The following is a 12,358-nucleotide window of genomic DNA, read 5'->3' on the forward strand; positions in this document are numbered from 1 at the left end:
GCTGGGAAGGTTACAAAAGGTGACCCTGGGAGACTGCAACCGTCATAAATGTGAGGCGGTTGCTAGGCACTAGATCATTAAGTGCAACTTCCAGTCATTCAGCACCATCATAATTCTGGTCACTAAACGAATGGTGTAAGTCGAGGACTTCGGTAATGTGGGGATCAGGTGTGGCAAAAACCCCTGGATTACCCTTTCAGGGCCACCCTCCCCCTGAAATTTTTCAGCCCCACCTGAGGGCCACCCCCAGATCCTTTACCTGCCGCGAAGAGGTTGAGGTTCGGATGGGCTGCCAACACCCAGAAGCGGTCGTGATCCCTGCGGAAGGTCTGAACGCCCGTGCTGGCGATGGAGGAAGGGAGGGAAGCAGAGAAAAACACCTGGCCGTGAATTGTTTGGCTTGGAATTTAGGGATGGATAAAAGAGGGAGCAAAGAAGATGGACTAATAATAATAATAATAATAATAATAATAATAATAAGCCAGTGAGCCATCAGAACGAATGCAATCAAAGCCAGAATAGAAAAATCTGCTGATGACCCCAAATGCAGACTCTGCAAAGAAGTGGACGGAACCATTGATCACATACTGAGCTGTTGCAAGACAATCGCTCAGACTGACTACAAACAACGTCACAACACAGTCGCTCAGATGGTCCACTGGAACTTGTGTCGCAACTACCACTTGCCTGCAGCAAAGAACTGGTGGGATCATAAGCCTGAAAAAGTGGTCGAAAATGAGCATGCAACAACTACTGTGGGACTTCCGAATACAGACTGACAAAGTTTTGGAACACAACATCCCGGATGTCACAATTGTGGAGAAGAAAAAAGTGTGGATCATCGACATTGCCATACCTGGTGACAGCAGAATCAATGAGAAACAACTTGAAAAAGCCACCAGATATCAGGACTTGAGAATCGAACTGCAGAGACTCTATCTATCTATCATCTCTCTCTCTCTCTCTCATCTATCTATCCATCCATCTATCATCTATCACAAGGGTCTACAAACTTGGCAGCTTTAAGGCTTGTGGACTTCCACTCCCAGAATTCCTGAGGTAACATGACAGGAGGAGGAATTCTGGGAGTGGAAGTCCACAAGCCTTAAAGCTGTCAAGTGTGAAGACCCGATCTATCATCTGTCACCTATCTATCTATCATCTCTCTCTCTCAGTACCTACCTACTTTCTCTTTCTTTCTTTCTTTCTTTCTTTCTTTCTTTCTTTCTTTCTTTCTTTCTTTCTTTGTTCTTTTCTTTCTTTGTTTCTTTTCTTTCTTTCTTTCTTTCTTTCTTCTTTCTTCTTTCTTCTTTCTTCTTTCTTCTTTCTTCTTTCTTCTTTCTTCTTTCTTCTTTTTCTTTCTTTCTTCTTTCTTTCTTTCTTCTTTCTTTCTTTCTTTCTTTCTCTTTCTTTCTTTCCTTCCTTCCTTCCTTCCTTCCTTCCTTCCTTCTCTCTTTCTTTCTTTCTTTCTTTCTTTCTTTCTTTCTTTCTTTCTTTCTTTCTTCTCTATCTATCTATCTATCTATCTATCTATCTATCTATCTATCTATCATCTATCACAAACTTGGCAGCTTTAAGGCTTGTGGACTTCCACTCCCAGAATTCCTGAGGTAACATGACAGGAGGAGGAGGAATTCTGGAGTTGAAGTCCAAACTAAACTGCCAATGAACCATCTATCACCTGTCACCTATCTATCTATCATCTCTCTCTCTCAGTACCTACCTACTTTCTCTTTCTTTCTTTCTTTCTTTCTTTCTTTCTTTCTTTCTTTCTTTCTTTCTTTCTTTCTTTCTTTCCTTCCTTCCTTCCTTCCTTCCTTCTTCTCTTTCTTTCTTTTCTTTTCTTTCTTTCTTTCTTTCTTTCTTTCTTTCTTTCTTTCTTTCTTTCTTTCTTTCTTTCTTTCTTTCTTCTCTATCTATCTATCTATCTATCTATCTATCTATCTATCTATCTATCTATCATCTATCACAAACTTGGCAGCTTTAAGGCTTGTGGACTTCCACTCCCAGAATTCCTGAGGTAACATGACAGGAGGAGGAGGAATTCTGGGAGTTGAAGTCCACAAGCCTTAAAGCTGCCAAGTTTGAAGACCCGATCTATCACCTGTCACCTATCTATCTATCATCTCTCTCTCTCAGTACCTACCTACCTACTTTCTTTCTTTCTTTCTTTCTTTCTTTCTTTCTTTCTTTCTTTCTTTCTTTCTTTCTTTCTTTTTCTTTCTTTCTTCTTTCTCTCTCTCTCTCTCTCTCTCTCTCTCTCTCTCTCTCTCTCTCTCTCTCTCCTTCCTTCCTTCCTTCCTTCCATCCATCCATCCATCCATCCATCCATCCATCCATCCATCTATCATCTATCACAAGGGTCTACAAATTTGGCAGCTTTTAAGGCTTGTGGACTTCCACTCCCAGAATTCCTGAGGTAACATGACAGGAGGAGGAGGAATTCTGGGAGTGGAAGTCCACAAGCCTTAAAGCTGCCAAGTTTGAAGACCCTTGTCCTGGTCAAAGTTACCCAGCCAGCTTACAGGCCTAAGGCAGGACTAGCTTCCAGGCCAGCACCATAACCATTTGCCCGTTCGCTAACCCACCTGATCACTACCCTCAGCTGAACAGCCTCCAGCTCTGGCCCAGAGGCCCTCTTCCGCTGAGGCCATCTGCAGATCCCCAGAAAAGTCCAGCAGATTGGGGGTCTCGTGGGGTGGGGCCCCCGCAGATGCGCTTACCGTTTGGACATATCCCAGACTCGGATGCTCTTGTCCTCCGAATTGCTCAGGATGAGCTCCTGCCGAGGGTGGAAGACAGCGCAGGAGACGTTGTTGTAATGGCCGCGGCAGGTGTCCACCTCCCAGGCTTTGGACTCTGAAGGGGAGGGAAGGACAGCGGTCACCGGGAAGGCAAAGGCAAAGAGGGACCGTGAGGCCCAGCGGTTGGGAAGCTGCATTGGACCATTCTGGACGGAGGTACGCGTGAACCCGCATCCTGCCCTGCCCGCTGCTTCTGCAGGACTTCCGGATCCCATAGAGCAAGGGTCTCCAACCTTGGCCCCTTGAAGCCTGGCGGACTTCAGCTCCCAGAATTCCCCAGCCAGCAAAGCTGGCTGGGAATTCTGGGAGTTGAAGTCCGCCAGGCTTCAAGGGCCAAGGTTAGAGACCTTCTGCCATAAAGGAGAAAGACGAGTTTCGGGCAGAGTGTTGCGGTTCGCCAGCAGCCTGTGCAGACGGCAGCGGAATCGGACAGTGGGGAAGAACGGGGACCAGTCCAGGAGTCTGGACAGGACTCAGATGAGGGTCCTGCGTCCGACGCAGGGAAGGGGCCAGGACCATCTGGGAGTTATGTGCTGACTCCAGAGCCTCTGGAGTCTGGCAGCAGCGAGGCAGAGGACCCAAGGGAGCCTGTTCCCAGTGTGCATGTGCGCAGAGCTGCTAGAAGGCAAGAGTAGCTGAGACAAAAGGGGTGACTCGGGAGTAAGGTGACTGCCCCTCCCAGAAGGTATAAAGGAGGTGCAAAGGTAGAGAAACCTTTGCAGGAAGCAAAGTCGTTTGCTCTGTTCGGATTAATCCTTGAAGCTCTGTGTGGACTTTGTACTTCGGTTGGTTTTTTACAATTCATTTGGCACTCTAGTTGTTGGCAGCAATTCCAAGGAAAGAAAGGTGGGTGCTTATCTCAAGGAACTGTTTGGGACTCATTATGGGCTGGGCATGCACATAATTCCCAGCATTAAAATAAAACAAGAGTTGTTTTAACTAGCGTGTGCTTAATTACGGTCTCAGAAAGCCTCGGTCAGAACACAGAGTTCCTTCCCGCTGTGCTTTCAATTTCAGTACAGGTAGTCCTCAACTAATCGCCATTCGAAGTTACGACACTCAGAAAACATAGGACCGGTCCTCGTGTGACCGTCGCAGCATCCCCCCCACAGTCACGTGATCAAAAGGGGGGCACTCGGCAACTGCCATTGGTTTACAAACGATTGTGCTGCCCAGGGGTCACGTGATCACCGTCTGCGATCTTCCCAGCCAGCGAAGCCAAGGGAGGAAACTGGGTTGGTTTAATGGTCACAGGATTTGCTTAATAACTGTGCCGAAAAAGGGTTGTTTGGTGGGCGCAAACACAACTGCCTTTCATAGCAGTGGAACTTTTGAGTTCAATAGTGTAGCACAGCCTGTAGCACAGGGGTCTTCGAACCTGACCACTTTAAGACTTGTGGACTTCCACTCCCAGAATTCCTCTTCATGTTTGCTCAGGAATTCTGGAAGTTGACGTCCATAAGTCTTAAACTTGCCAAGTTTGAAGACCCTTGTGACAGATGATAGATTGATATATAGGTAAATAGGTAGTATGGAGAGAGAGAGAGAGAGAGATGATAGATGATACATACATAGATAGGTAAATAGGTAGGTAGGTACGGAGAGAGAGAGATGATAGATAGGTAGGTAGGTAGGTAGGTAGAGATAGATGATAGATGATAGATAGATGATAGATAGATGATAGAGGATGGATTAGAGGATGGATGGATGGATGGATGGATGGATGGATGGATAGATAGATAGACAGACAGGTAGGTGAGGGGTCTTCAAACTTGACAGCTTTAAAACTTGTGGACTTCCACTCCCAGAATTCTTCCTCCTCCAGTCATGTTAGCTCAGGAATCCTGGGAGTGGAAGTCCACAAGTCTTAAACTTGCCAAGTTTGAAGGCCCTTGCTGTAGCACCTCATTGGTTCCGACAGGCGGACCTTGACTTACAACCACAAAGAGAGACTGGAAAAAAAGATTGCACAAGATTTTACCACCTTCTTTGCGGCAGATCACCCTGGTTTAACCAAGGCATCCTTGGACCACAACCTGCTACCTTGGAGCCTGCCTGTTGGCAGCCAGCTGGGAGGTTCACAGATGGCAAATACATGACGGTGGGGGGACACTCTTGTGGCGGTCGTAAGGGTGAGGGCCGGTCTGTCAGCCATTTTTTTTCAGGGCCGTTGTAATTTTAAACAGTCAGCGAACAGGTGTTCTTAAGTCGAAGGCTACCTGCACGAGCTGAAAGCTAATGTTGCAATGTCAAGGGGTTTTTCCCCTAACACCAAACCAGGTTTGTTCTGCAGCAGCTGAGCCCTCCTCCTCCTCCTCCTCCTCCTCTTGCAGGCCACGGCCGAATGCCCACATTCCCAGAGGACCGAAACGAGGCAAGAGCCCAGCTGAGTAGCGAAGGGCAAACGTGGCCACGGATCTGGAGCCTTACGCTCTGCAGTTTGCAAAAAAAAAAAAAGTGGGGGAGGGGAGAGGGGGGGGGAGGGGAAGAAGGGGTTTACCGTTCATCCTCCAGATCTTGACTTGCCGGTCATCAGCCCCCGAGACGATGAGGGGCATAGTGGGGTGGAAAGCTGCCCAGTTGACCCCACGATCGTGTCCCTAAAACACACAAGAGAAGGAGAGCTTCAAAATAAGTGTCACGCCTCCATCGGAGTGTGAATCTGAGCTGGAAGAACAGCTGACAGGGAGTGGGAGTGTGGCTCCGTTGGCTGTGGAGGAAACTGGGGAAGTCTGGCTGGGCAGAGCAGGGGAGAGGTAGAACAAGGGAGAGGGAATTCAGAGGAAGACCCAGGCCCACCCCCATTTCGCCCTAGAGCAGGGGTCTCCAACCTTGGCCACTTTAAAGACTTGTGGACTTCAACTTTAAAGACTTGTGGCTGAGGAATTCTGGGAGTTGAAGTCCACAGGTCTTAAAGTGACCAAGGTTGGAGACCCCTGTCCTAGGGCACGCAGGGAGGAACGGAGAAGGGAGCAATGTGAGTTGCGTGGCTTACAGGGGAGGAAAGGGCCCTGATTCTTTTCATTAGCTGCAGCTGGGAACACGGTGTATAAAAAGGGAAGCTGCGCACAGTAAGTTGTTGGGAGCAAATCTTATATTGTTGTGGCTTATCTGTGTTCCTGGCGTCTTCCCAACTGTGTATGTTTTGCTGGGCTTTCAAGTTTGCAATTCCTTCTCCTGCCCTGTCAATTACCTTCAGCTTGGATTGTTTGGATTTTTAGTTACAGTTTGTGCGTACAGTTTGTGCGTACCTCGGACTTCTATCACAAGGGTCTCCAAACTTGGCTAGTTTAAGACTTGTGGACTTCCACTCCCAGAATTCCTGAGCTAACATGATTGGAGGAGGAATTCTGGACATTTAAGTCCACAAGTCTTAAAGCTATCAAGTTTGAAGACCCCTGCATTAGGAGTTGTCAACTGCTATGTAAGATATGCGGTTATCCATGCCAGCTGGAGAATTCAGCCAAAAATCTTTATAAATGGCTGTTGTTGGACATCCCTGGTCTTAGACATTCATCTTCTCCTCCCAAAAGGCCAGGTGTGCAGATGCCATCTTACAAAACTGGCCTGCAAGAGAGCTGGGTTCCCGATCAGCCTTTGAGGTCCGCCCCTGATGTCAATCACTCAAAAAATATCTGTCAACGATTCCTTTTATTTCCCAATAATTTTACATGAGGGTTCCCCCCTCCTCATATACACACACACAGAGAGAGACACACCACCAACCCCAGAGTACCTCGAGAACATGCTTCACTACAGCATCCGTAGTGCCGAAAAGGTCCACGCCGGTGATGCCTCGCACCTCAGACTCCACAGCTCCCGGAGATAAATTCTTCTTTCTTAGACCTTCGGGCAGGAGAGGGGATTTGTGGGGCAGAGGAAGTAAAGATCGCGGTTAACAAATAAAGATGAAAGCAGTGAAGGATGGGAGGAAATGCTCGTTTTCTTCCTGAGCAGAACAGACCATGGAGAGAAGCCGTGACAGACCAAATTGCTCAAACGAACCTCTGTCCAAAGGGAAAGGGGTTCCTAAGCGGACTTGAGAGATTCACCAAGCCAAAGCCACTCAACCCCCGCAACCAAGAAAGGGAAGCCACCAATCTAGGCTCAAGTGAGGTTTAATCCTGTCATGCCCTTGTTGGAGTCTGACTCTGAGGAGGAGATTGAGGAGCTGACAGGGGGTGGGTGGATGGCTCTGGTGGCTGTGGAAGAAACGGGGGAAGAACACAGTCCGGCTGGGCATTCAGAGGAAGACCCAGGCCCACCCCCTCTTCATCCTAGGGTATGAAGGGAGCAACATGTCTTACGGGAGAGGAAAAGGCCCTGATCCCTTTCATTAGTTGCAGCTGGGAGAACAGGGTATAAGTGGGGCATTTGCACATAGCTCTTTGCTAGAAGCAAAGCGTACTTTATCTTGGTTGAGGCTTATTTGGGTTTTGGCGTCTTCCCAACTGTGGGTGCTGCATTATCTGTGGAAGTCCGCAATTTATCATCCTGGCCTGCTGTGTTAATGACTCCAGTGTGGTTTGTGTTGGTTTTTTTCTACTTATTTTTACATTTAGTTCGGACTGCATTTACTTTCTTCGTAGACTGTTTTTTTCGAAGAGTTTGATATCAAGCCGAGGATAATTGGACATTGCGGCCCAAGTTGGAGGCATTAAAGGGAATTTATTCTATTTTTTGTGACTGTGTTATTTTTGTGTCATGCCCCAGGTCATCACAAATCCCCTGGAGAATGAGGCCAAAAGGACGAATCAGTACAAAAGCTGATGGGTCTCAGATGCAGGCGCAATGCAGCTTCCAACCACGTTTAGACATTGAGGAGGGGAAAAAGAAAAACAGAAGGGAAGGATTTACTGTGGACATGATGGTTGGGGTGAATGTTATCAGAGAGGCACTTCCAAGGAGGGATTTGCAAATCCAGGGTCCATGGGGGAGTGGAGTCAAGGGTAGGAGGAACCACACAGGTACCTGCTCCAGGAGAAATCAAAGGCACGTAATGTTGTCGGGTTGATCCGAGACAACTGAGCAACAGATGGAAAATTTCTGAGGTTGCTACACAAATCAAGAGGGAATGGAGACACGTACAGAATGAACCAGCTCTGGCATGGGGGGGGGAGGGATGAACGAGGAGGGAGAGAGGAGAGAAAAAGGGGGGCAGTTATAAGGAGGATGAGAGGAAATTAGGCGTGGAGCTGTTAAGAAGAGACGGACGAGCCAGGCCTGCGGAAGGCCTGCCCGATAGTTGGAGGACGTTAAAAGCAATGCTAAAATGTCAAGCCAAAGCGGAAGGTTAGAGACCAGACTTAGAGGGTTAGGCCACACACCCCACCTGGCTCCTTTTGTTATTGGGGAGGGTTCCCCTAAAACAGAGGTCTCCAAACTTGGCAACGTTAAGATGCTGTGCTCTATGCTGGCTGGAGAATTCTGGGAGTTGAAGGCCACAAGTCTTAAAAGTTGCCAAGTTTGGAGACCCCCTGTCCTAAAATCAGGGGTGTCCAACCTCGGCCACTTGGAGACGTGTGAACTTCGACTCCCGGAATTCCCCAGCCAGCCAAGCTGGGAGTCAAAGCCCGCACGTCTTCAAAGGGGGGGACAAGGTTGGGCACCTCTGCCCCTCCCCATTCCGTGGGTAGGACTCCCCTCTTTTTCCCAGCCTAATGTAGAACGACGCCAAGCCCAGCAGCTCTTCAGGACAGAAGCTCTCAGTTAAGATCGCAGCCGCGGAGGTCCAGCTATTTTGTTATCAAGTAAAACCTCCCCCCCTGCTGTTTTCAACAGCTGGAATTATCCTTCCCGGTCCGTCTTGCCCGCTTCAAAGGAAAAGACCAGCTTCGGGATTAGAAGAAGAATGCAAGAAAAGTTTAAAAAGAGGTTATTTCACCAATCCTGGAAAGTCATGGTTAGTCTCGCAAGCAAACTGCTTCATCGTTACGGGTACAATTTTGCATGCAAAAGGCAACTGGACGCCAGACCCAACTTGGCAATCTTCTCTCTCTCTCTCTCTTTCTCTCTCTCTCTCTCTCAGCAGGAGCCACACAGACCCCCAACCCTGCCCTACGAGTGAAGTGGGGAGCTGGTCTGTCCCCTGGGCCACTGCAATCTTCTAACTCAGGGGTTCCCCCACCTGTGGTCTGCAGCCCACTACCAGGACACGGGCTAGTTGTCGCTGGGCTGTGTGAGGGTGTCATGTCCTTGTTGGGGTCTGATTCCGAGGGGGAGATTGAGCAGCTGACAGGGAGTGGGAGTGCGGCTCCGGTGGCTGTGGAAGAAACGGGGGGAAGGGCACAGTCCGGCTGGTCATTCAGAGGAAGACCACCCCCTCTTCATCCTAGGGCATGCATGGAGGAACGGAGAAGGGACCAATGTGGCTTAAGGGAGAGGAAAAGGCCCTGATCCCTTTCATTACTTGCAGCTGGGAGAACAGGATATAAGTGGGCCGTTTGCACACAGCACCTTGCTGGAAGCAAAGCGTGCATAATCTTGGTCGAGGCTTATCTGGCTTTTGGCGTCCTCACAACTGTGTGTGCGTGTCGTTATCTTTTGGAAGTCTGCAATTATCCTGGCCTGCTGTGTTAATTACTTCAGTGTAGTTTGTGTTGGGTTTTTTTCTAATTATTTTTACTTTTGATTCGGACTGCATTTACTTTCTTCATAGACTGTGTTTTGGAAGAGGTTGATATCCAGTCGAAGAGGGGCTGGCTGGTGCGTGCGGTGCGCGGCTTAGCGTGCAGTGTGCGCCTTAGCGTGTGCACACACGGCTTTACTTGCACGAACATCGTAGCAGGCGCTTGCACCCCACTTGAGCGAGCATTGCCACAAACGTTGTGGGCGTTTGCCCCTCCTACAAAATCATCCCCTCTTCCCCACCCACCCCTTCCCAGCGGTCAACCCGGGAAAGTTGGGGAACTCTGTTCTAACTGGTCCGTTTCATCAAGACAGACCAAAAGTTCTGGAAACCTCAGATTTCAGAATGGAGCTCAAAGCACCATGAATCAGAGAGCGGCTCTTTCTTGCAAGATGATATACAGTAGTCCTCCACTTACACCCCTTCGTTTAGTGACCTTTCTGAAGTTGCAACAGCACTGGGGGGGAAAAAGGGACTTGGGACCGTTTCTCATACGACCGTTGCAGCTTTTTTGCTGGCTGAGGAACTCTGGGAGTTGAAATCCACAAGTCTTAAAGTGGCCAAGGTTGAAGAGACACCCCTGATCTAGACGACTGAGAATCTCCCTAGACCAGTGATGGCTAACCTATGACACGCGCGTCACTCGTGACACGCCGAGGCACTTTGACTGACACGCCTGTTGGTGTGGGGAAAACCTGCACATTTAGAGGCTGCCTGTGCTCTGCTCCAATCCCTGCTCCCTGCTTGTGGCGTGGAGGCGTGGTGTCACCGCTGCCGCGAGATCTTTGCAGCAGAGAACCAGTTTTAACCGCCACAAACTGAGGTTTGTCAGTTTCATTACCTCAGGAACGCTACAGGAGGAAAGGAAATCCATGAGGTTCACAGCCCTGTAAGCTGGCCTTCCGATCCCACCTCCTGCACCTACAGCCCTGAGACTAGGGAGACGAGTTTCACAGCCCTGTGTGATCGCCCCAGCCCAGTCCGTCATAAACCAAGTTAGTGACACACGACCTGAGGAAGGCTACACTTTTTCCCGATTTTTGACACACCAAGCTGAAAAGGTTAGCCATCACTGGTCTAGACACTGCATGGATACGCTCAGTTGAACCAAGTCGGGTTGCAAAGACCGTGAAAAGCATCGATTCAGCAACTCCGGAAGTGCGGGGGGAGGGGGGGGAAACCCTGGGGACAATTTTCCAGGCCTCTGAAGCCATTTCAGGGGGTTTGGGCTCTGCTGTGAGAGAGAGAGAGAGAAAGCTCACCGCATGGGTGCTGGCAGAGGAAGTGACGGACTCATGCCAAGCACAGCCTCTCCGCCACCCCCCTCCCCGCCCCCAACACAGCTGGGTCATCTCTGAATATGTGCCACAAAACCCCAGCAACCCACTAGGCCAAGAACTGCAGTTGAGAAAGCAGTGGGCAGCTCACACACACACACAAACTCACCAAGGGTTAAAGTTCCTTCCTTCGAAATCAGCACGTTCTGACCCAGCTCCCCAAGCAGGACAAACCCTCTTGACGTGAACTCAAAGATTCCTTTATTAGGAGCACCGGCAGCCCCGGCCAAAAAGTTCCTCTCTCACCACAAGCTAACAAGTCTGTCCTACAGGAAGATGAATAATTGTCTGCCCCATCTATTCATCTCCGCCCGCTGCCTTTTGTCTCCAGAGCTACGGTGGGGCTTTGGGAGCAGAGCAGTGGCTCTTCCTTCCCAAGGGGCCGGCCCATAGATTTCCACTGCTCTCCTCTCCTCTGCCTTCTGTGCATCCACGCGTCAGGCACTCGACTCGGCTGTTCTTCCTCTTTCCCATCAGCCACCTCCAGACCTGGGGGCTGTGGACTCTCCATCTGAGGGCTGATGGACGGCCCAGGCTCCGCCCCTCTCTCCCTCTCTCTTTCCCCCCACCCCTCTCTCTCTGACAGCTCCATTCCCTCTTCCCCCTCGGAGCTCCCAGGTTGCCCTGATGTTGACCTTGACTCCCACCCCTCTTCCTCTGATTCAGCTACTGGAGGGGCCGACAGGTCGCAACACAGCATTTTCCAAACTTGGCAAACTTCAAATCCCAGAATTCTACAGTCTACAGCAGGGGTGTCCAACCTTGGCAACTTTAAGACTTGTGGACTTCAACTCCCAGAATTCCTCAGCCAGCTTTGCTGGCTGAGGAATTCTGGGAGTTGAAGTTCACAAGTCTTAAGGTTGCCAAGGTTGGACACCCCTGGTCTACAGCATAATTGTTGATGAGAATGATGGGAGCTGAAGTCCACCCACCTTGGAAATTGCCATGGCGGGGAGTTCCCAAGGCTAGATTCACAAGCCTTTTGGGGCTCACATAACCCTGGGAAGCCAGGCCAGGATCCTCTCCAGCAAGCTGATTTCAACTCTTCTCCAAGATCTGCTCCTCTCAACAAGAGCTGGACTCCTCCTGGAGACCTCCAGAGGCAACAGTTTTCAAAACCAAAAGGCCTAGAGGCTCTTGGTCCACAAGACTGCACCACAGTCTGGGGCCATTTCTGACCAAAGGGATACGATAGAAGTTGGAAGGGACCCTGGAGATCTTCTAGCCCAACCCCCTGCTCAAGCAGGAGACCTCATGCCATTTCAGGGCAAATGTTGATCAAAAGGAGATCAACTTCAGAGGACCTTCCGTCCTCCTTTGGCACAGGGGCAAAGTTTTCCCGCCAGACAGATCTAGCCATCCATCTGACACACATCACCCAGGAGAGTGGAGGGTATTGCCTGCACAACCTGATGTTTCGCCAACTTGGTGATTTTAAAACTTGTGTGGACTTCAACTCCCAGAATTTGTGCTAGCTGGGGAATTTTGGGAGCTGACATCTACATATGTTAAAAGAGCCACGTTTGAGGAACACGAACCAGAATCTCTTCCCGCTAGAAGACTAAAGTTAACTACAGTACAGTTAATAA

General features: G+C 49.5%; 1 protein-coding gene across 1 annotated transcript in view; it reads right to left on the reverse strand.

Moving 5' to 3' along the window:
* COPA (coat protein complex I subunit alpha) overlaps positions 1–12,358 on the reverse strand; it is a 68,055-nt gene that overhangs the window by 45,610 nt on the left and 10,087 nt on the right. Inside the window, 4 exon segments of the mRNA XM_087943227.1 lie at positions 260–342; positions 2,724–2,859; positions 5,305–5,404; positions 6,541–6,650. Of these exon segments, the coding sequence (XP_087799353.1) occupies positions 260–342; positions 2,724–2,859; positions 5,305–5,404; positions 6,541–6,650 (429 nt within the window).

This window comes from Notechis scutatus, chromosome 14 (assembly GCF_049901735.1).
Source record: "Notechis scutatus isolate UNSWTSFEM ecotype Mainland chromosome 14, rNotScu1.2, whole genome shotgun sequence".
In the NCBI taxonomy this organism is placed as follows: Eukaryota; Metazoa; Chordata; class Lepidosauria; order Squamata; family Elapidae; genus Notechis; species Notechis scutatus.